This window comes from Haliotis rubra, unplaced genomic scaffold (genome assembly GCF_003918875.1).
Source record: "Haliotis rubra isolate DU_JTF1 unplaced genomic scaffold, ASM391887v1 Scf891, whole genome shotgun sequence".
Taxonomy (NCBI): domain Eukaryota; kingdom Metazoa; phylum Mollusca; class Gastropoda; order Lepetellida; family Haliotidae; genus Haliotis; species Haliotis rubra.
This window is the reverse complement of record NW_025767625.1, coordinates 235,090-260,843: the sequence shown is the minus strand read 5'-3', so window position 1 is coordinate 260,843 and position 25,754 is coordinate 235,090. Positions and strand designations below refer to the sequence as shown.

Here is a 25,754-nt window from a genome sequence, read left to right as displayed (position 1 = left end):
TCCTTGATGGCAAAGGGACATAACTCAACATGATGAACTGCACGACTGGGCTAGCCATGCTTCTCTTGTGAGTAGAGTTTTGGGAGAAGTGCATATTCATTCCAGCAGAGGGCACTGGATGTGTGAAAGGTGACTCACAGACTTGGGGATGTTCATGAAGTTGATGTGAGTGTAGTTCTTGTCATCTGGCTTGGACAGGTTAAAGGTGAACTGGTAGTCCGTCACGAGCTGGTCTGGAAGTTCATAATTTACAGGGTACTCAGTGACCACTGAAACAGTCTACGTAACAATTTGTTTTCTTGAATTACCAATGCATGCGATTATGATCCTGAACAAACCCTTTGTCTCTTCAAAAACTTTCAACAGAGACTTCAAAATTCACACTGCCTAAACTGATTGTTATAAGTTACATGTGGGACAACTTCATCTTTTCCATGAAAACGTTTTACAACAAATATAACAATTCAACTGATTATATAATTTGGATTAACAAAATATGCCTTCACTGACAACCTCTGACTTGAGTCTGGCAAAGCCTGGAGGACAGCTTGGCAGATGGATTTGTTAGTGCTTGTGTACTTACAGTAGCAGGTTCCCGACTTGGGGTCGCCGTAGTACTTGTGGGTGTCGTCACAGCTGTCAACACATAACACTAGAGTCAGGTACCCAGCAGATAACACACTACAGGTCTACCCCTGGTGGGTCACAAGTACATATCATCTCACAGATAACACACTCGTGTCTACCCCCGGGTGGGTCACAAGTACATATCATCTCACAGATTACACAGACATTATGGATAATGAAAACTAATATATTTGTTAAACCAAAAATACATTAGTAATAATTTCCATGTTTAAACTATTCATAACAACTTTAACAAATCTGAAAACGTGTGAAGGGAGACAATTCTCTACTGTCCCCGTTCCATCTAGGTTCAGATGTATTGAATGACAAATGAATAAACAAAATATTTCTCCATGACATCTGATTATATAACCACACAAAACTGTTTCCTGATTGGCTGGTCAGTTGACATTGGGGATACCTGTCAACATGTGTCAACCGAGTCAGCGAGTCTGACCACCCAATCCCATTAGTCGCCTCTTACAACAAGCATGGCTTACTGAAGATCAATTCTAACCCGGATCTTCACGGGACGACATAAGAATAAATGAAATATCATGTAAATTTCTTTGATAATGAAACAATTCTTGTTGTGAAACATAGAAGAAACTGTGGGCCACATCCAGACTACTGTTTCCTGATTGGCTGGTCAGTTGACCAATCGGACAGTGAAGATGAGAAATGGTCACCTACCTGTCACACTTCTCCCCGGTCACACCCTTCGTCCGGCAGTAGCAGGCACCGGTGTAGGGGGAGCAGCTGTCTGCCTGGCCATTGCACTCACACGCTGCAGGAGGAAACAAACAGCAGGTAGTTAGTGAGGAAATACTGTTGATGTGCTTCAAGCACATCATCGCCCACAAGTGCAAGGATCACCGTGATATTATATTCTTTCTTCTCACTGAGCATTAGCCGGCTTCGTACTAATTGACTAGTTCACTTCTATTGATTTTATTGTTTGCACAATGTGCCAGAGTTACTATTGCTCCTAAAATGTCAGAGGTAATTACAGATGACGCCATGTATGTCCATGACGTCTCACAGAGCTGATGTCGCCAGTTGTGAGCAGGAAAGCCAGATTTTGTTACATTTTTCTCAGAAAAACAACTGTGGTTAAATTACAGTATAACCTAGACACAACTTGGAATTACCATGGTATGTTCTGAGAACATGGATTTTCCTGTCATCTGTATAGGCTATTCTCTTATTGGGTACAGGGTTATGTCCTTTGTAAACCACAGTCCCTGCTGGAACTGTCCAGCCTCGTGCTTTCACATTGTTTCACTGTACTTGACTGTGATTTAAATAATAACCAGGAGCCAAGTATGAAATGATAACATCAAGCAACTGTAGAACATTAATCTACAAGTATGTTATATTCCACCACAACTTCAGTTCACACTCACCTTTACAGTCTCCGCCATTCTTGGTGTTCCCGAAGTAGCCATCCTGGCACCTCTCACAGTGTAAGCCTGAAACATCAACAAGTCAGTAGCCTGTCATGTCGTCACATGAACAAATGGGGGAAGCTGTTTCTAAGCTCATCATGATTTTGGGGTGCACGCTGGCGTGATACTTGAAGTGGACATTGGGTGGGTACTGGTGTGGTCGCTGGGGTGGGAATTGGGTGAGTGAGTTGATTGTAGCACCATCATGAAACATTAGTACCATCATATCATGGAGGAGGCAAGCATCATCTATCCATGTACCAAAAAGGGAGGTTGTGGCTTTTGAAATCAACTTGCCAATCTAGTCACAGCCCTTCTATTTGTTTGCTTGTTGTTTAACATCGCAATTGGCAATATTCCAGCTATAAGGCAGCAGTCTGTAAATAATCAAGTCTGGACCAGACCATCCAGTGATCAACAGCATGCATATTCATCTACACAACTGAGATACGATGACAATGTCAAGTCAGTGAGCCTGACCACCTGACCCTGTTAGTCGCCTGTTACGACAAGCATGGGTTACTGAAGACCCATCCTAACTCGGATCTTCATGGTTAACGGGCCTTCTACATTATAGCACCTACATCTGTGAAGCATTCTTCTATAAAGCGATGAATATACAAAATTGTCACGCAAAGGGAAGGTGACACTGCACAGTGAACATACTGCCCAAAGAGATGACGTAGACCCATGTTATTACCTGTAGTCAGATTCTTGCACTCGTCACAGGTGCTGCTTTCATTGAGACAGGTGCTGTGGCCATTACACTGGCACTCTGCAAGTAGAACACATAACCAGTCACATACTTCTCACTGCTGCACACGTATCAGACTGTCACAGGTAATTCTCAATATAAGCAGCAAAACACATTTATTCAGTCAAACACAATTACTTGCACAGCCAACACTTCAGGCACAGTCAGGCACACTTATATGGACAGTCAAACTTCTTACTCAGACAGTCAAACACACGATTAGACAGACAAACACACTTACTTGAACAGCCAAACAGTCAAACACACTCACTCGGACAGTCAAACACACTCGCTCGGACAGTCAAACACACTCGCTTGGACAGTCAAACACACTTACTTGGATGGTCAAACACACACGGAAAGTCAAACATACTCACTTGGACAGTCAAACACACTTACTTGGACGGTCAAACACACTCGCTCGGACAGTCAAACACACTTGCTCGGACAGTCAAACACTTGGGACGGTCAAACACACTTACTTGGACGGTCAAACACACTTACTTGGACGGTCAAACACACTTACTTGGACAGTCAAATACACTCACTTGGACGGTCAAACATACTCACTTGGACGGTCAAACACACTCACTTGGACGGTCAAACACACTTACTTGGACGGTCAAACACACATTGGACAGTCAAACACACACTTGCACTCGGACAGTGAAACACACTAACTGACGTGGGATATATTGACTCCTCAAATACACTCACTTGGGCGGGTCAAACACACTCTTGGACGGTCAAACACACTTACTTGGATGGTCAAATACACTCACTTGGACAGTCAAATACACTCACTTGGGCGGTCAAACACACTCCGCTTGGGCGGTCAAACACACACTTGCCCAGACTGGACAGTCAAACACACTCACTTTAGACGGTCAAACACGGTCAAACACACTACTTGGACAGTCAAATACACTCACTTGGGCGGTCAAACACACTTACTTGGACAGTCAAATACACTCACTTGGACAGTCAAACACACTCACTTGGACGGTCAAACACACTTACTTGGACGGTCAAATACACTCACTTGGATGGTCAAACTTGGACAGTCAAACACACTCACTTGGATGGTCAAATACACTCACTTGGGACGGTCAAACACACTTACTTGGGCGGTCAAACACACTCACTTGGACGGTCAAAGGTCAAACACACTTACTTGGACAGTCAAATACACTCACTTGGACGGTCAAACATACTCGCGGGCGGTCAAACACACTCCTTGGGCCGGTCAAACACACTTACTTGACGGTCAAACACACTTCGCTTGGACGGTCAAACACACTTGGGCGGTCAAACACACTTACTTGGGCGGTCAAACACACTTACTTGGACAGTCAAATACACTCCTTCTCCCCACTTGGACAGTCAAACACACTCACTTGGGCGGTCAAACACACTTACTTGGGCGGTCAAATACGCACTCGCTTGGGCGGTCAAACACACTTACTTGGACAGTCAAATACACTCCGGACTTGGACAGTCAAATACACTCACTTGGGCGGTCAAATACACTCACTTGGGCCGGTCAAACACACTTACTTGGGCCGGTCAAATACACTCCGCTTGGGCGGTCAAACACACACTTACTTGGACAGTCAAATACACTCACTTGGACGGTCAAACACACTTACTTGGACGGTCAAACACACACTGGACTGTCAAATACACTCACTTGGACAGTCAAACACACTCACTTGGACAGTCAAACACACTTACTTGGACGGTCAAACACACTTACTTGGACAGTCAAACACACTCACTTGGACGGTCAAACACACTTACTTGGACAGTCAAACACACTCACTTGGACAGTCAAACACACTTACTTGGACAGTCAAATACACTCACTTGGACGGTCAAACATACTCACTTGGACGGTCAAACACACTTACTTGGACAGTCAAATACACTCACTTGGACGGTCAAACACACTTACTTGGACGGTCAAACACACTTACTTGGACAGTCCGTAAAGAACCACTGCTCCCTGGGGCACTGTCCCAGATCGATAGCGTGGTCGGTGTGATTGGTGACCGGTCCCTGGCGTCCGCCCTCCATACACTTGCCGCGGCCAGTGTTGCTGGGGTCGTTACACCAGCCGCACATGGGGTGGGCCTGGCACTCCTCACACGAGTTGAGGCCGGTACACATGGTGGCTGCAGGAACAAGTATGGCAACAATCACCTTATTGAAATCTCAATTCCAGTTGTTGATTGTTGCAGTTATTTGTTGGGGCCACACTAACATTCAACCTAAATGATGGTAGACAGTAAATAATACCTGACAATCCAGTGATCGATATTGTGAGGAACTATCCTTTTCCAAGAGTAAGATGACATTCCATAAACCATTTCAGTCAAATTTCATAATCAATACAGTGAAATAATATTCAATGCAACATTAAACCCCATGTCATCTCACAAAACCTAACAGCTATCAAACTTTCTCACACATTAATTGTTTGATTGTCATTATAGAAGTTGGTGAGTTAATAATGAAGCATACAACTTTATGGAAACCAACTTCTTGTCTATTGCATAGAGCGATGTTTAGGAGTAGATCTTCAAGAAGTTGTCACGCATAGAGTTGTATGCTTCATTATTCTCAGACATTTACCACTTTAACTTCTTTGAGTGGCTTTCAGAAGTTGGAACTTTCAGAACTTTTTCCCCATTAATCCTTCCCGAGATAATTCTTCTTGTGTAACAATTACCTGTTTGTGTAAACATCCTCCAACCTTGTACGTCAACCTCATTAAATGTATAAACATCAATCAACTTACTGTTCAAACTCCACCATGTATATCCCGGCAGTATTGTACATCACTTAATTGATAACAGTGTTAGCAGCTAAACGGAAACTTCGCTCATATCAATATTAAAGAAGTTGTATATCCACAGAACTCTCCCCATTGTTCATTTACCAGTTTGTGTAACCCACGAGTATAGATATGGCAGAACCTGGAAACAATCAGGTCAAAATGGGATTTGGACCTAGTTTCTGGCACCAAGATCATCGAGTCGTACTGACCGGGACATTTGTTCTCCTTGGTGGTCCACTCCGTGCACTGGCCGTAGGGGAAGGAGGCGACGTACGAGTTGGTCTCCACACACTGCTGCATGTTGCTGCACCACATGCAGTTGTTCTTGGTGCAGTTGCTGCACGTCTTGCGCTCCGAGCAGGGATGGGGCATTGGGGACGGTTGACCTTGGCAATCTTGTCACCTGGTGGAAGAATATGACAGCATCACAAACTGAAACAATACAAGCTAATGCAGTATCAACTGGGGCAGTGGGGTAGCCTAGTGGTTAAAGTGTTCACTTGTCATGCCGAACACCCGGGTTCGATTCCCCACATGGGTACAATGTGTGAAGCCCATTTCTGGTGTCAACCGCCGTGATATTGCTGGAATATTGCTAAAAATGACGTAACATCCAACTCACTCACTCACTCACTCACTCACTCTGTATCGGCTACCAATATCTGAGTCTTCCATTGTAACTCTAGTCTGTAACATTTTCTTTAAAGGTCACATGCAACCCAAAAATCAAACATAATTAAAACACAATTATCACTTATTCGTGACATATAATATACATTGCTGGTTATGAAAAAACATATAAACAAAATTATAAGCGTACAATCGCAAATCAAAAGTGCAATATTGTGTACTTGGGTTTACTTCCCAAGAAACGAAGCAGCCGGGATACCGAACCCAGTCAGAGCGGGTTGGTGTGCACTCAAGTGTAACGGCTGGTTCATTTGCAGATGCCCTCACGGCTTATTGTGTGTGTATATGTAGAGATGTTGGGTTTTGTAAATACATGCTCATTTTTTGTGTATAACAACAGACATCATAACATGTCAAGTGTTCAAGTATCACACCTGCCTGTCTGTGTAATTACATAATGTGACAGAGACCGAACTCGGGCCATAAATCAATGCATTTTGTTTATGGTGTATAGCCTGATTGGTGTTAAGTTCAAATTGCATGTGGTCAGTGATAGCAGTTGTGTATTAAATATTGTCATTAGCAGACAGGCAGGCAGACACACAGGTGTCAATAAAACAAGACATTGAGTTTTGTCTGTGACAACGACATATCTATATCACAGTTCGAAATTCTGTCAACGCTAAATAATGACACTGCTTTTAAGTATCGAACTGAGAAAGTGATTCGGTAAGAAGAACGTGAGGTGAAATTATATAAACAGTTAATTTACTGTCATAACATATAAAAAGCTCACGCCTGTGAGATATCAACAAAACATTAGAAAAATAGCTCACACCAAAGCCTTCACCGAGTATTCACCGGACAACCCGCTTCCAAGCTGCGCCAACCTATTTCACTGCGCGCACGTGCTATGAGCGCAGCCCAGCCGTTGAAACCCGTTTTCCCCAGAAAAGTCGGGGGAAAATTAGTGAAACGTTTGAACTCTGATTTCGCGCGGGTTTTTTCATCGCGTTATTTTTCAACTTTATAAGTTGAATTTGCATTTTTGATGATTTGTTTGAGTAAGTCCATACCGAAAGGTATCAGAATCTGCAAAGTTGTGTTTTACGTTGCATGTGACCTTTAACCATTTGCTCAATGTCACATGAACATGCTAAAGGTAAGTGAGCTTTTTAGCATTGTGACCAATGTGGATTCTGTTTCAGTGAAAATACATACAAACCATCTGGAATCACATGAAATGTGGCCAATCACTGCATGAAATGTTTCGGAACATTGTTCCCATGGCAACAAACAGCCATGAACTCTTTCTCCAAAAAGGAGAAGACTCTATTCTGATGCTAGGTGTGGCAGCTCCATATAGTGACAACTCTGACATATAAAAAAACAGACCTGATTTCCATGGTAACTAACTTTAGTGTTTTTCACAATCATACATTGACCACAGCAGCAGTGCTGAGATCCTTTGGCAGAATGGAGACCCAGAAAGGAGCCGACATAAAAACTGTTAATCATGAGATATGTGAATCACAAACCTTGAAGCTGCTGAGCTGTCTTGACGACACACGCCTGGTTATCCCACATACAAACATAGTTTTCCAAGCAGGCATTACATGTGCTGAGACGGTCACAGCCATAGTTCCTGGAATCGCTGCAAGTCTCATTGGTCTAAAGGAAAGGAAAACACTGTCACCGAAAGAAAACAGCACAAAAACAAATACAGTCAAGCACTGTTGTCTCGATATTCATGGGACCAAGCAAAAATATCGAGTTATCCGAACTTTCGAGGCATCCGACCAGGGCACATCATCACATATCACTATGAAAGTAAACTAAACAAAAAGTAGATTTCATCTGTATATTTTTACTCCGGGGATCACAGTCACACACGATACAGCACATATTACTGTGATTCCACAAATCTTGTGAACGCATCTGCCGTTTTCAATTGCGATTACACAAAACCCTCATTGGATTCTCAGTATGTTTTGATTTGAAACAATAATCCGTTATCAGTAGTGTTTAGTGGTAACAGTGAGTACTTCCTAATTAATTCCCTCTTAATTAACCCTAATTAAATAACAAACAAGTGACGCCTTCAACTCAACTAACCCTAATTAGTTTACACTACCGCATCCCTTTGATTCATGTCGCACCCTGTGTAAACGTGTGGAAACAACCTCAGTTCAGAGAGATACTTGCCCATGAAAGGTAGGTGAATATTGAGTAGCTTTTAAATATCGAGTTAAAAGGGTAATTTTGCTTGTTGGGACCATGAATTTATATCGAGATATCCGAAATATCGAGACATAGGTATCAAGTTAAAAGAGCTTGAATAATGATAAATTATGAAGGATTCTGTCGGGACCAAGATGTTATATTGAGACAACCGAGATATCGAGTTATCAGAGTCTGACACAATGGTGCTCGACTGTAATAGATAGAGGGAGAATGCTCTACTCTTGCAACAATGTGTGTTGGGAGTGTTTATATGCAGGGATGTGTGAGTCAATAACACAATACCAGGCTCCGATTTATCAAAATCAATAACATTTAATAAGAGAGTGACAATACAGGCATTCAGAGGTGCTGTGGTGAGTGTAGGTTCAGTTGCACTTACCTTGTCACACGCCTTGGTACACTTGAGATCACACCAGGAGCAGTTGTTGGCGGGGTCGTGAAGACAGCTGCGGCACGATGTGAACACCCCACATTCCATACTCACAGCTGAAGCAGAAGCATGATCACATCAACACCATGGGAATCTACGACATGTTAATCTCGCAGACCTGGGAGATCTAGGGCATGTAAACCTGGCAGTAATGGGAGATCTAGGAGAAGTAAACCTGGCAGTCCTGGGGGATCTAGGACATGTAAACTTGGCAGTCCTGGGGGATCTAGGACATGTAAACTTGGCAGTAATGGGAGATCTAGGAGAAGTAAACCTGGCAGTAATGGGAGATCTAGGGCATGTAAACCTGGCAGTAATGGGAGATCTAGGAGAAGTAAACCTGGCAGTCCTGGGAGATCTAGGACATGTAAACCTGGCAGTCCTGGGAGATCTAGGACAAGTAAACCTGGCAGTCCTGGGAGATCTAGGACATGTAAACCTGGCAGTAATGGGAGATCTAGGACATGTAAACCTGGCAGTCCTGGGAGATCTAGGACAAGTAAACCTGGCAGTCCTGGGGGATCTAGGACATGTAAACCTGGCAGTCTAGGACATGTAAACATGGAGATCTAGGACATCTGGACACCTGGCAGTCCTGGGATCTAGGACAACACTGGCAGTCCTGGGAGATCTAGGACATGTAAACCTGGCAGTCCTGGGAGATCTAGGACATGTAAACCTGGCAGTCCTGGGAGATCTAGGACATGTAAACCTGGCAGTCCTGGGAGATCTAGGACATGTAAACCTGGCAGTAATGGGAGATCTAGGACATGTAAACCAGTCCTGGGAGATCAGACCCTGGTGGGGATCTAGGACATGTAAACCTGGCAGTCCTGGGGGATCTAGGACAAGTAAAGTCCTTGGGGATCTAGGACAAGTAAACCTGGCAGTCCTGGGAGATCTAGGACATGTAAACCTGGCAGTCCTTGGGGATCTAGGACAAGTAAACCTGGCAGTCCTGGGGATCTAGGACAAGTTAACCTGGCAGTCCTGGGGGATCTAGGACAAGGGCAGTAAATCCTAGGACAGTAAACCTGGCAGGGATCTAGGACAAGTAAACCTGGCAGTCCTTGGGGATCTAGGACATGTAAACCTGGCAGTCCTGGGAATCTAGGACAAGTAAACCTGGCAGTCCTTGGGGATCTAGGACATGTAAACCTGGCAGTCCTTGGGGATCTAGGACAAGTAAACCTGGCAGTCCTGGGGGATCTAGGACAAGTAAACCTGGCAGTCCTGAGAGATCTAGGACACGTAAACCTGGCAGTAATGGGAGATCTAGGACATGTAAACCTGGCAGTCCTGAGGATCTAGGACAAGTAAACCTGGCAGTCCTTGGGGATCTAGGACATGTAAACCTGGCAGTCCTGGGGAATCTAGGACAAGTAAACCTGGCAGTCCTTGGGGATCTAGGACATGTAAACCTGGCAGTCCTTGGGGATCTAGGACAAGTAAACCTGGCAGTCCTGGGGATCTAGGACAAGTAAACCTGGCAGTCCTGGGGAGATCTAGGACACGTAAACCTGGCAGTCCTGGGGGATCTAGGACAAGTAAACCTGGCAGTCCTTGGGGATCTAGGACAAGTAAACCTGGCAGTCCTGGGGGATCTAGGACAAGTAAACCTGGCAGTCCTGGGGAATCTAGGACAAGTAAACCTGGCAGACCTTGGGGATCTAGGACTTGTAAACCTGGCAGTCCTGGGGAACTAGGGCAAGTAAACCTGGCAGTCCTGGAGAATCTAGGACAAGTAAACCTTGCAGTCCTCACTGTGCTTGCTATATCCTCACTGAAAATTCAAGGTTTTTCTCAAAACCACAATCAACTATACCAAAATATGTGATGACCAGACACAATAACATAACAAAGAAAAAACTGTTTGGTGTACATAAAAAACAGACATAATGGAAAATTGTATTGACACAGAATTTGTGGACAATACATTAAATAACTGATTAATAAAGAAATATACACAATATATTATGACAATGTTATTACTGAAATGAAAACATGTCAACATTAATACAGTACTGCCAGACTTTCCTATTACATATAATGGCTTATTTCAATTTATCTCGATAAAGAAATTAAATTCTGTCTTGCGTGACAGACCAATGCAATACTAGAAACTAGAAAGGATGAAAAGGTAGGTACAACATACATTGTGAACCTTCACAGCTGGTGGGACTCTTCCGTACACAATTTCCGCCTTCCCACGAACATCGCGAGCCAGACATCACGCTGTTACAGCTGGCGTTGTCTGTGAAGGCGTCACACTCACCTGAAGTAAAAACATCAAAAAAGGTCAGTTTCATAGCAAGATTTGTATGTAAGTTGTGTAATACTGCACTCTCAGCATCCCACCAATATGATGGCAGTCTAAATAATCAGGACTAGACAATCCAGTGATTGACATCATGAGCACTTATCCATACTGTTGTGGTCAATCAAACAAGTCACCACGTCTAACCAACTGCTCCTGTTGGTACACTCTTGCCACCATCAGAATTAATAGAAATTATAGCTGTATCTTTTCCACAATTATTCATAGCTTTCTCATATATTAATAAATATTTACAGTTGCTGGACTTCCAAGAATGCTTTTCCCGAAACGTATGCAGATCTGACTGTGGACTGACAATATCCCTACACAAACAGCTCATATGCGTGGGTTTCCACTGAAAATATACCGTGAGGGTTTAAAGGCAAGAGTTTGTACCTGGGTCGAACCTGATGAGATCGTTCCTCATCACACCGCTGAATCCCCCAAACAAGTATACAGAACTGGAACAAAGTCAAATGTTGGTCACAAGCTTTACATCTTATAAATCCTTACAATAAAAAGACTGTTACCATAGCAACAGTACATTTTCTGGTGATGAGTATTAGTGTGGCGCTCTGTTTGTTTGTAAATAATGAAGAATTGAATCCACAGAAAGTGGTAACACAGGTTATATTTAGGATAACACTTTCTCAGTAAAGCACAAATTCTTGTATTTTATTAGGTCGAGATATGGGATTTGAACCCTCACTCTCAGTAAGGCACATAAACACCAGCACACCTGGTCAGGCATGAGCATCATATATACACCAGTGAGGGATATCCTGAGCATCATATACACCAGTGATATCATGAGCATCGTATACACCAGTGATATCATGAGCATCGTATACACCAGTGATATCATGAGCATCGTATACACCAGTGATATCATGAGCATCGTATACACCAGTGATATCATGAGCATTGTATACACCAGTGATATCATGAGCATCGTATACACCAGTGAGGGATATCATGAACATCGTATACACCAGTGAGGGATATCATGAGCATCGTATACACCAGTGAGAGATATAATGAGCATCACATACACCAGTGAGTGATATCATGAGTACCATGCTGTCCGGTTATAAGGACCTGTAAATCAAGTCACCAAGCCTGACCACTTGACCCATTAGATACCTCCAATAAGCCCAGATTACTGGGAACATTATCTCAACAAGATTTGCAGGTGACTGATTTGGGATCAACATTTCTCTGAAGAATATTTCGGTTGATTGTTGGCAATTTCAGCCACCATACCAGTTGTTAGATGTAAAGAGAGTGGGATTTGAAACTCACCCGTCCTTGACCACCATACTCTGCCCATATCTACTGATCTCATCCTTCAGCTGTGGCGTCGGCAGGTGGTGCCAAGTGTTGCATGCTGGAGCACAATGTCATGTAACAATCAAATATAACACAACGTCATTGTAACACCATTTAATATAACATAATGTATTGGAACACAATGTAATGTAACAATCAAATCTAACAAAACGTCATTGTAACACCATGTAATATAACATAATGTATTGGAGCACAATGAAATAAAACAAAGTAATATAACACAATGTAATGTGACAATGAATTATAACACAATGACATAGTGGTCTTCAGAGTAGGAATGAGTGAGTGAGTTGGGTTTTACTCAGCTTTATTCCAGCTTTATTTCAGCAATATTCCAGCAACATCACGGCAGGGGACACCAGAAATGGGCATCACACATTGTACCCATGTGGGGAATCGAATGTGACACCATGTCATATAGCACAATGTAACGTGACACAATGAATTATAACACAACAACACAGTGGTCTTCAGATTAGGAACACACTCACTGAGGTCATAGGCCATGAAGTCTGAGGAGTAGCACTTGGCACCGTAGCTGACGGATGTGTCGTTGTGGGTGTTACCGCCAAATACCAGCATCAAACCATTCATTATGACAGCAGAGTGTAGATAGCGTGGCGACCCACTGTTCCGTAGAATCGTCCTGGAAAACATAAAGAATATAAAGAGACAGGCCTGTATGTCAATGTACCAGTAATACACCGGTGTCATATTGCATCTGTATGACTGCAGCCTGTATATACTTAAACTTGGACCAGACAATCCAGTGACTGACAACCTGAACATGGATCTATACACGACATGCAAGCACGACGGACCAGCCATTGGCTGACAATGGTACCAGGAGTTTCATGAAGCATAATTAAATAAAAACATGATAATTTAATGACATACCATTTTTTTAATTCCGGATCATATGAGTAGAGCATGTCGGTAAGGTTGTAGCTTGACTGGCTCCCTGACTGGTACCCCCCAAATACATAGATCTTCCTGGTGTGGGAGTCATACACGCTGGTGTGGCCATATCCCCCGCGAATAGAAGCACCAATTGTGTCTGCTAGACTCCATGAATCATTGGCTGCAAACAAAAGGTGAAATGTGAAAAAGACAGGTACTAATGTCCCTGAAATAGCATAGTAAGGATGTCGTTATTCACACACTATGAAAATCCCAAATATTTCAGTGAACTAACAGAAACATAATCTAGATGGTTTGCAACTATATAGTTATGCTCTTTGAGACGAAATATTCATTCACATTGCCATACCTGGACTTCAGCACTTGTCAAAATCTGTATGGATTTCAAAACATGTAGCATTGCTTTTCTATCCAACAGAGTATTTAGTTCCTCTAACTCACAGTAACAATCTTCTTGAAGTTGTATATCTATAAAAGTAGTCCTCATCCTTCATCTACCCAACTTCTAGAATGCCAATCAAAGAAAACAAGAATACAAAATACTCTTTATGAATATGTCTACTAGTTATGATTACGTCAAATGTGTTGGAGTGTATACAGCAAAGTGAATGGAGAGTATTTAAAGGTTTTTAAGATCTGCTCCAGAAATGAGCACTACCACCAAATTCAGTTGAAGCCGAACTTGTTGCCATGGAAATGCAACAAGATGACATCCTCATAGTCACAGCCTAAGTCATGTTTCCATGGAAACCACAAAAAATAAAATTCATATCTAAACCCCAAAAGGCACATCTAGGGATCATGCTTGATATGTGTACCAAGTTTGATGAAGCTAGCATGTATAGTTTAGGAGATCTGCTCCGGACAAGATGACATGCTCATAGCCACAGCATAAGTCATGTTTCCATGGCAACAGCAAAAAATAAAATTTGCATCTGGGTTTAACCTCCAAAAGGCACATCTAGGGATCATGCTTGATATGTGTACCAAGTTTGGTTAAGCTATCACAAATAGTTTAGGAGATATGCTTCGGAAAAAGTATGACGGATGCATGGACGGACAGAAAAAATCGATGGCTATATCCCCAAACTTCGCATGCTAGGGGATAATGCTCTTCTTACTTAGTATTTTAGAGTGTCAAGGAAGCAGTCACATAATATGTTGTGATATCCCCCTCAAGTGTTTTGTGCGGGGGATAACAATCTTCTTACTTAGTATTTACAGTGTCATGAAGCAGTCACATAATATGTTGTGAAAGTTATAAGTGTTTGTCGTTTTCAAATTCACATCCATATATATTCATATTTCATATTATACTGTACTGTCCTGTGCTGGCTGCGTTGCGTTGCGTTGCTATGCTTTGCGTTGTGAATTACAACAATACAACTAACATACCCATATCATATATCTGTACTTTGTTGAGGTAACCATACAGGGGGCTATAACCAAAGATGACGTGTATCTTCCCATCATGCACATGGGCAGTGTGGCCGAGACACGCGGTACTCGGAGGCCGTCAGGTTGGTCCACATCTTGGCGGTGATGTCGTACACCCAGTTCTCACTGACAGGGATGCCGTCCACCACACCTCCATACATAAACAGCTTCTGCAACAACAGTGTCATTAGCAAATGTAAACAAACATCCACATAGGTCTGTTAGTAACCATGACGAACAGAACTGTATAAGTTGCTTGTTTGGTGTATATCGCCACAGTCAGCAATATTCCAGCTCTGGCATCAGTCTGTAAATAATCAAGCCTGGACCAGACAATTCAGTGATTATGACTGCATAAGTGAGCGAGTAAAATTTCCCATCAGCAATATTTGTATTTACTTAAACAAGCCCAGGTAATTATGTTGGTGAGTAAGTTTAGTTTTACGCCACACTCAGCAATATTCCAGCTATATGACGGCAGTCTGTATATAATTGAGTCTGGACCAGACGATCCAGTGATCAACATCATGAGCATCGATCTACGCAACTGGGATACAATGACATGTCAACCAAGTCAGCGAGCCTGACCACCCGATCCCCTTAGTTGTCCCTTACGACAAGCATGGGGGCAATCATGTACATAACACACATGTATGTAAGCTGGTATTACCTGGTTCTGATACAGAACAGTGGAGTGTCCGTATCTCGGGGGAGGAGCATCCCCTACCACTGCAGCTGGGCTCCAGCTCTTGCTTGTGAAGTCATACCTGCAAACACAAACATGGTTGATGTTCAGCGCTACCTGAATTAGTCACAGAGATGTGAGTGAGTGAGTTTAGTTTTATGTTGCTTTTAGCAATATTTCAGCAATATCACAGCGAGGGACACCAGAAATGGGCTTCACACATTGCACTCATGTGGGGAATCGAACCCGGGTTTTTGGTGTGACAAGCTAACGCCTTAACAACTGGGCTACCCCACCGCCCCCACATATGTCAGACTAATCAGTCAAGTAACAAAAGTAATTTCAAACGAAACAATAATACTGTTAGAGCACCGTCATGTAGATTTTGCTTCGACATTTTTGTTAGTCCTAAAAGACATTAAAACATCATAAATTGATCATGTGAGAGTACTTCAGAAATTACCTGTTTTTCAGAATGACAACTCAGTGTTTCTAGTTGTACATGTAATTAGATACCTGTCTACACCTACATATAGTGTAGATAACATGCCTTCAATGTTGAAAGACCTCTACAACAGTTTTCCATCCCTGAAACGGCCATGAAGCCATGAAACCAGCTCAGAAGCAGGAGTAACAAACATACTTCTTGAGATTTTCGTAGTTGTAGTCGTTCAGGCTGTAGCCGCCCACAACCCACATGGTCTTGTCGTCAACGAGGGCAGAGTGAGAGGCCGACCCTGACGGTGTAGAGTTCGTCTGTAGAGTGGACCACACGCCATCCTGTCGGGTCAGGCTGCAGTCTTCACCTGTAGGGGGAGCCACACACATTAGTACACTAGCACTGTACACAACAGATGCTCGTGTGACCTACGTTTTCAGAGTGGGTGTACTGAGTCATACTAATCACCTCTCACATCTTGTTAGAACAAGATACAAAATTGTTTCACTTTATCATTTTATACGTTGTTTACCTGTGTAACGGCATGAAATCAGAAGGCATTTGGAATCATACATATTTCATCAATGACAGGCCCAATTTACATTTTTCCTGTCACCTGTCAGTAATTACAGGTATACAGAAACACCTGTACTGTCATGGAAATGGTATACAACTAACTCTCATCCTGGCTCACTCACCATGGCAACCAGCATCATACACAGACATAATCCACACCGTGGTCAGACACACTCATCTTCTCAACCAGTACTGCACACAAACACACTACTGACACAGGCACCCTGTGTGGAATACTCCCTAACAAGCACTGGCCATTCCGACATCATCAACACAGAGATCCAATAGATACAGATCCAATCCTAACCCAATCCAATCCATGTCAATTCTAACCCTGATCTTTAACGGCACTGACCTGACTTCCGGCACACTTACCGCGGTAGTCAGCATCGCACACGCACATGTTGCTGATACAGGTTCCGTTGCTGGAGCAGTTGTTGGGACAAACAGCTGTCTCACATGCACTTCCTGTCCAGTTGGCGTCACAGGAACAGATCTCGTTGATGCACTGCCCATTCCCAGAGCATCCCCGTCGACAGTCACCGATACTATGCAATACAATATAGCCAGGTTAGCATGTTACTACTGACTAATATCTGCTGTTTCCCTGTCTCCAAAACTATGAAAAGGCCTCTTGTGGGGGTGGGTGGTGGTGGTGGTGGGATGAGTGAGTGAGTGAGAATAAGTTTCTGTCTTAGGCAATATTGCAGCGATCTCACAGTGTGCGACCATGTGGAGAATTAAATTCTTGTATTTGGTGTACTTAAGTCACCGATACTATGCAATACAATATAGCCAGGTTAGCATGTTACAACTGACTAATCTCTTCTGTTTCACTGTCCCAAAAACTATGAAAAGGCCTCTTGTGGGGTGGGTGGTGGTGGTGGGGGGATGAGTGAGTGAGTGAGAATAAGTTTCTGTCTTAGGCAATATTACAGCGATCTCACAGTGTGCGACCATGTGGAGAATTAAATTCTTGTATTTGGTGTGAGTGGTAAACACTTTAACCATAACACTACTGGTGTGGCCCTGATTTCTCATTCAGGTACCCTAATGTCATGATTGTTACAGGTAATTACACAAATATCCTCTTTTTCCTTATGGGGTACTTAAGGGGTGATAACATCCTCAAATGGAAGGAGAGTTTGAAGTTTAACCTTCTGAACAGACCTTCATTATTCTTATCCTGCTGTTTACTATTCCACCTAAAATCCATTTTAAAGCAATTGTTGATTTACCATCAGGATAAACCAACATATTGGGAGTCAAGACAACAAACACCTCAAAAGGCTTTTATACCCTTGTTTTACAGATTTTATAAAAATGTCCTATTTACTTAAACGAACGGTTGGATGAGAAAAATGTTACCATGTGTTCTATGGACAAACAATTAACATCATGAATCTAACCTAGTCTGTCTCACAGTCCTGGAACCACACTATTTTCCATACTGCCTAGCCCTCCCTGCAATGCTAAAGTCCTAAATGAAGCAATCCCATCTCACCGAAGTCCTTTTCAATTCAATTGGGTTATTTGTTACTATCAAAATGATACATTCAGAAAGTAAACTCAAGTCTAGTATCTCGCCCTGTAGCCAAAGATTTGGACCGACTCAAGATTTGGACCGACCCATGAGCTGAGGCAATATGGCTTCCCAATCATTCTGGACTAGAGTTTGAATCATTTACACTTCTGCAGATTCTTGGAGGCAGCCAATGTCAGCTAATATCATAAATATGTACATAAGATTGTAAATCTTGGGAGGTGCACCTATGGAATGTACAACTTTTCTGTATATAATGCAAAGGCTTGTCTTTGATCAGGACAACAGGATTTATAAGGACAACTGTTAACTTTCCATATTGTTAGGGTTGATGTAATCTACGAGGAAATCCCAAGCCTGACGCGGCCCTTCCTCAGTCAGTTGAGGATATGTGCTGGGTTGCCACTAGTCACGCAGCCATAAGCCAGTTGAAGCACTCCTCAAGTAGGCTGGCACTGATATAGGAGACAGGTATACAGCTTCAGTCTGTAGGACAGCCCTGGGAAACCTTCCTCCTTAGTTCCTTCTTTATTGTTTTATTGTTTTATTGTTCTCTTTGTGGACGTGACGTCGTTTAGTTTAGATTATCCTCCCTTGTACGATCCAATGTGAGTGAGTGAGTGGGTTTGGGTGGTTGGGTGGGTAACTGCATAAGTGAGTGGATGACTAAGTGAGTGAGTGACTGACTGCATGAGTGAGTGGTTGGCTGTATGATTGATTGATTGAGTGAGTGAGTGAGTGGGAGGCTAAATGATCGATCAAGTGAGCATGGTGAGTGAATGAGTGGGTGGGTGGTTGGGTGGGTAACTGCATAAGTGAGTGAGTGAGTGAGTGACTGCATGAGTGAGTGGTTGGCTGTATGATTGATTGATTGAGTGAGTGAGTGGGAGGCTGCATGATCAATCGAGTGAGTGAGTGAGTGAGTCAGTCAGTCAGTGGGGTGTTTGTGTCACTGTGTGTGTGATTGCATAGTGAGTGAGTGAGTGAGTGAGCCAGCGAGCAAGCTGAGTTTAATACCACTTTGAATAGTATTTCAGATATTTCATTGCATGTCAACAGTACATAGGAAGAAGGGTCCAAGCAACACAGTTTGCAGGGATTACAACTTGACAAGAACCTACTCCCTGGGAATCATGGTGACAGACCAATGAATCATACATTACCAGGGAAATCTGGGAACGAGAACTAATGATCAGCTATAGGAAGCAACCCGATGTCCCCCATGGACCTCCTTGTAAGGATACATTATAAGTTGTTCACTGGTCTCGAGGGTGACATAGGTTGATGTACCCTTGATGTTTATTTATTTGTTTAAAGAAACATCGAGGGTACATCAATCCATGGTCCCCGAGGGACCAGTGAACAACGTATTTATCTTACCGAACACCTCAATGGTAAGTTTGAACTGTTTGAAGCACGTGTATTTGATCATAGTATGGAGTACCAAATGACAAGACGACAAGAAAAACAAATTTAGAATTATCTCCCTTCCATCGATTTGCATTCGCAAAACATCGGTAATTTCTGTACATCATACATGATCCAATGTTATTTGAGATAAAGAATTACTACTACAGGGTACCAAATGAGTTCGGCATTTACAGCTGGGTACATAGAAAATGTTACTTGCTTGAAAGCGGGGTACATTGAAATTAATAGAAGAGCACTCAGCCAATCAGAAGATGACATTTATGTGTGAGGCAAGATAATGCTTAATGATCTTCTTGTGGATACGAAATCCTACACTGTGTATATCTTGTGACGAAAAGACATGAAACTTAGAGAACAACCCAGTGAAATGATTTGTGCTACATAAGTCGTTCAACTGCGAACATATATATACTGACATCGAGAGTAATAGTATGAGCAATCATCCCTAGTCGCTGTCTGAAGAATATACTGGAACATTGTTCCATCACACCAACCAAACACGTGTCCAAAACCTTAGAGTACAACTCAAATCTACAATGATTTGGCAAGTCTAGATTGCACTTGGAATTTAAAAATTGTTTAAAAGAAGACAGCTTTATTTCCGGGACTAATGTCAGCCTATCCATGTACCTGTATGTTATGTTGAACCCAGCCATGGTGTAGGCAGCATCGCTGTAGAAGTGGATATAGATGTACGGCTGGCGGATGCGAGTGATGAAGTCCACCTCTGTGTAGGCCTTGTCTTTAGTGAGCAGCAGGCCACTGTAATGCAATGGGCGTGGTCAAAACATGCCATTTCTCATGAAGTAATTCTATAATATTCATAACAGTACTTTCAGCTGGTTGATAATAGGAGAGGGAATGCTGTATAGACAGTTATAACCTACCTGTAGCCCACCAGAAGGGGAGAGAATCCTGTATTGTCTGTTATAACCTACCTGTAGGCTGCCAGAAGGGGAGAGAATCCTGTATTGTCTGTTATAACCTACCTGTAGGCTGCCAGAAGGGGAGAGAATCCTGTATTGTCTGTTATAACCTACCTGTTAGTCGCCAGAAGGGGAGAGAATCCTGTATTGTCAGTTATAACCTACCTGTAGGCTGCCAGAAGGGGAGAGAATCCTGTATTGTCAGTTATAACCTACCTGTAAGTCGCCAGAAGGGGAGAGAATCCTGTATTGTCAGTTATATCCTACCTGTTGGCTGCCAGAAGGGGAGAGAATACTGTATTGTCTGTTATAACCTACCTGTAGGTCGCCAGAAGGGGAGAGAATACTGTATTGTCAGTTATAACCTACCTGTAGGCTGCCAGAAGGGGAGAGAATCCTGTATTGTCAGTTATAACCTACCTGTAGGTCGCCAGAAGGGGAGAGAATCCTGTATTGTCAGTTATAACCTACCTGTTGGCTGCCAGAAGGGGAGAGAATACTGTATTGTCTGTTATAACCTACCTGTAGGCTGCCAGAAGGGGAGAGAATCCTGTATTGTCTGTTATAACCTACCTGTTGGCTGCCAGAAGGAGAGAATCCTGGAGAGAATACCTGTATTGTCAGTTATAACCTACCTGTAGGTGTAAGCCAGAAGGGGAGAGAATACTGTATTGTCTGTTATAACCTACCTGTAGGTCGCCAGAAGGGGAGAGAATCCTGTATTGTCTGTTATAACCTACCTGTAGGTCGCCAGAAGGGGAGACAATCCTGTATTGTCAGTTATAACCTACCTGTAGGCTGCCAGAAGGGGAGAGAATCCTGTATTGTCTGTTATAACCTACCTGTTGGCTGCCAGAAGGGGAGAGAATCCTGTATTGTCAGTTATAACCTACCTGTAAGTCGCCAGAAGGGGAGAGAATCCTGTATTGTCAGTTATATCCTACCTGTAAGCCGTCAGAAGGGGGAGAGAATCCTGCATTGTCAGTTATAACCTACCTGTTGGCTGCCAGAAGGGGAGAGAATACTGTATTGTCTGTTATAACCTACCTGTAGGCTGCCAGAAGGGGAGAGAATACTGTATTGTCAGTTATAACCTACCTGTAGGTCGTCAGAAGGGGAGACAATCCTGTATTGTCTGTAATAACCTACCTGTAGGCTGCCAGAAGGGGAGAGAATACTGTATTGTCAGTTATAACCTACCTGTAGGTCGCCAGAAGGGGAGACAATCCTGTATTGTCAGTTATAACCTACCTGTAGGCTGCCAGAAGGGGAGAGAATACTTTATTGTCAGTTATAACCTACCTGTAGGTCGTCAGAAGGGGAGAGAATCCTGCATTGTCAGTTATAACCTACCTGTTGGCTGCCAGAAGGGGAGAGAATACTGTATTGTCTGTTATAACCTACCTGTAGGTCGCCAGAAGGGGAGAGAATCCTGTATTGTCTGTTATAACCTACCTGTTGGCTGCCAGAAGGGGAGAGAATCCTGCATTGTCAGTTATAACCTACCTGTTGGCTGCCAGAAGAGGAGAGAATACTGTATTGTCAGTTATAACCTACCTGTAGGCTGCCAGAAGGGGAGAGAATCCTGAATTGTCAGTTATAACCTACCTGTAGGCTGCCAGAAGGGGGAGAGAATGTTGTATTGTCTGTTATAACCTTCCTGTTAGCCGTCAGAAGGGGAAGGAATCCTGTATTGTCAGTTATAACCTACCTGTAGGCTGCCAGAAGGGGAGAGAATCCTGAATTGTCAGTTATAACCTACCTGTAGCCCACCAGAAGGGGGAGAAAATGCTGTTTTGTCTGTTATAACCTACCTGTTAGCCGTCAGAAGGGGAAGGAATCCTGTATTGTCAGTTATAACCTACCTGTAGGCTGCCAGAAGGGGAGAGAATCCTGTATTGTCTGTTATAACCTACCTGTAGGCTGCCAGAAGGGGAGAGAATCCTGTATTGTCTGTTATAACCTACCTGTTAGCCGTCAGAAGGGGAAGGAATCCTGTATTGTCAGTTATAACCTACCTGTAGGCTGCCAGAAGGGGAGAGAATCCTGTATTGTCAGTTATAACCTACCTGTAGGCTGCCAGAAGGGGAGAGAATCCTGAATTGTCAGTTATAACCTACCTGTAGGCTGCCAGAAGGGGGAGAGAATGTTGTATTGTCTGTTATAACCTTCCTGTTAGCCGTCAGAAGGGGAAGGAATCCTGTATTGTCAGTTATAACCTACCTGTAGGCTGCCAGAAGGGGAGAGAATCCTGAATTGTCAGTTATAACCTACCTGTAGCCCACCAGAAGGGGAAGAAAATGCTGTTTTGTCTGTTATAACCTACCTGTTAGCCGTCAGAAGGGGAAGGAATCCTGTATTGTCAGTTATAACCTACCTGTAGGCTGCCAGAAGGGGAGAGAATGCCGAGTCCCCATCGTGTATATAGAGGTGGTCCCAGCCACATTCCGTGGCGAACTGGTGGAACTTGAGTCTGATGGTGGTGTTGTTGCTGTTGGTGTTGATCAACCAGCTGCACTTGGTGTCCAGCGTGTAGTTTCCCTCACCATCATATATAGAGCCTTCCGTGCCATTAAAACTGAAACACAATGTTCCTCTGTTACTGGTACCGAGGAGCATGAGGTGAGTGAGAGAATGAATTTAGTTTTAAGCAGCACTCAGCAATATTCCAGCTATATGGCGGCGGTCTGTAAATAATCAAGTCTGGACCAGACAATCCAGTGATCAACATCATGAGCATCAATCTACGCATTTGGGAACCGATGACATGTGTCAACCAAGTCAGTGAGTCTGACGACCCAATCCCGTTAGTCGCCTCTTACGACAAGCATGGGTTACTGAATATCAATTGTAACCCGGATCTTCACAGGACTGAGCATAAGGTAGCAAGCAGTAGTACTTATTATCTGGCCACACATTAACTGTTATCTATATCTATATACAGTTGTGTTCTTTTGTAGTGTACATTGCATTAGGTTTAAATCCACCTTGAACAGTATTTCTGTCACATCATTGCCTGTCAGCGTGAGGGGAAAGCTCCCGATGATGCAGGATTGATATACCACTCCATCTGTCATAAGGGTTAGATGTATGTTTTACTTTTACACAAAACACATTTTAATATCAAGTGTATATTTAAACATATCTGATTTCAATAACTATTTATCAGGAGTAAATATATCCTAAATTAGAACAGGTGAAATTGATTATTACCAGTTCTGTCAGTTTCAATGGGACGCAACTTCAGCATATTGGCTATTTAAGCAGGATTGATCCAAGTTACTTTCCCTTCTGTCCACTACCTAATTCCATAGCAGTTATATTTAGATTTAATTGAATAATTCCATGGTCTAGACTTAGGAATAATCAAAAGAACTTTGAGCCTCCCTTAAAGGTCACATGCAACGTAAAACACAACTTTCATAACCAGCAATGTATATTATATGTCATGAATAAGTGATAATTGTGTTTTAATTATGTTTGATTTTTTGATTGCATGTGACCTTTAAGATAAAAGAGAAGCTAGGCTTCTGCAGCTGAAAGCTGCACACAAACAGTTTTGCTGGACTGTTAAAGGTCACATGCAACCAAAAAATCAAACATAATTAAAACACAATTATCACTTATTCATGACATATAATATACATTGCTGGTTATGAAAAAACATATAAACAAAATTATAAGCGTACAATCGCAAATCAAAAGTGCAATATTGTGTACTTCGGTTTACTTCCCAAGAAACGAAGCAGCCGGGATACCGAACCCAGTCAGAGCGGGTGGGTGTGCACTCAAGTGTAACGGCTGGTTCATTTGCAGATGCCCTCACGGCTCATTGTGTGTGTATATATATAGAGATGTTGGGTTTTGTAAATACATGCTCATTTTTTGTGTATAACATTTTGCAATCAACAGACATCATAACATGTCATGTGTTCAAGTATCACACCTGCCTGTCTGTGTATTTACATGATGTGACAGAGACCGAACTCGGGCCATAAATCAATGCATTTTGTTTACGGTGTATAGCCTGATTGGTGTTAAGTTCAAATTGCATGTGGTCAGTGATCGCAGTTGTGTATTAAATATTGTCATTAGCAGACAGGCAGGCAGACACACATGTGTCAATAAAACAAGACATTGAGTTTTGTCTGTGACAACGACAGATCTATATCACAGTTGGAAATTCTGTCAACGCTAAATAATGGCATTGCTTTTAAGTATCGAACTGAGAAAGTGACTCGGTAAGAAGAACGTGTGGTGAAATAGACAAATGAAATTATATAAACAGTTTACTTACTGTCATAACATATAAAAAGCTCGCGCCTGTGAGATATCAACAAAACATTAGGAAAATAGCTCACACCAAAGCCTTCACCGAGTATTCACCGGACAGCCCGCTTCCAAGTTGCGCGAACCTATTTCACTGCGCACGTACTATGAGCGCAGCCCAGCTGTTGAAACCCGTTTTCCCCACAAAAGTCGGGGGAAAATTAGTGAATCGTTTGAACTCTGATTTCGCGCGGGTTTTTTCATCACGTTATTTTTCAACTTTATAGGTTGAATTTGCATTTTTGATGATTTTTTTTCGGTAAGTCCATACCGAAAGGTATCAGAATCTGCAAAGTTGTGTTTTACGTTGCATGTGACCTTTAACTTAGATTTTAAACTGTAAGGGATCTGACTGTAGAGCATACAGACATGCTACTAGCTGTCACAATTCTCCATGTCATATTCATGTTGGACTGATAAAAACTGCAAAAAATACTTTAAAATATTAATTCAAAACTAGAGTTTGTGAATACTGTATTCGGATGAAACCACACAAATACGTATTCCCTTTTAATCTTGCACATGTTTCACATAAACCATTACAGTAGTGGACTGTTACATGATCTGAAGAACTGAGGTCAGATCACGCAACCTTCCTCTCATTTACACCCAATATGGTGGCATGTGTTCCGTTACAGGTTGCAGGCCACAAATCAGGTGAAGTCATCCTGGTTGCTGAGGGTAACTGGCTGGATCACCATGAGGAGCAGTTGGCCCAGAGTTTCTTGGGCTTCGGGTCTGCCCCATACTGAATAACACGTAGCACTTGCAGCACATTATGTCACCTTAGGTAAAGAACTTTGTTCGAAATATGCCTGTGTTCACCCA

At 42.7% G+C, this 25,754-nt stretch overlaps 1 protein-coding gene across 1 annotated transcript in view; it reads right to left on the bottom strand.

Annotated features, from left to right (window-relative positions):
• Nucleotides 1–25,754, bottom strand: part of LOC124263638 (attractin-like protein 1) — a 48,605-nt gene that overhangs the window by 9,738 nt on the left and 13,113 nt on the right. The window contains 22 exon segments of the mRNA XM_046698287.1: nucleotides 139–233; nucleotides 584–636; nucleotides 1,321–1,414; nucleotides 2,034–2,099; nucleotides 2,776–2,850; nucleotides 4,806–5,003; nucleotides 5,878–6,028; nucleotides 6,061–6,071; nucleotides 7,837–7,969; nucleotides 8,922–9,028; nucleotides 11,128–11,247; nucleotides 11,686–11,750; nucleotides 12,592–12,676; nucleotides 13,131–13,285; nucleotides 13,537–13,720; nucleotides 14,956–15,056; nucleotides 15,058–15,167; nucleotides 15,668–15,764; nucleotides 16,326–16,488; nucleotides 17,073–17,245; nucleotides 20,302–20,433; nucleotides 22,975–23,175. Of these exon segments, the coding sequence (XP_046554243.1) occupies nucleotides 139–233; nucleotides 584–636; nucleotides 1,321–1,414; nucleotides 2,034–2,099; nucleotides 2,776–2,850; nucleotides 4,806–5,003; nucleotides 5,878–6,028; nucleotides 6,061–6,071; nucleotides 7,837–7,969; nucleotides 8,922–9,028; nucleotides 11,128–11,247; nucleotides 11,686–11,750; nucleotides 12,592–12,676; nucleotides 13,131–13,285; nucleotides 13,537–13,720; nucleotides 14,956–15,056; nucleotides 15,058–15,167; nucleotides 15,668–15,764; nucleotides 16,326–16,488; nucleotides 17,073–17,245; nucleotides 20,302–20,433; nucleotides 22,975–23,175 (2,569 nt within the window).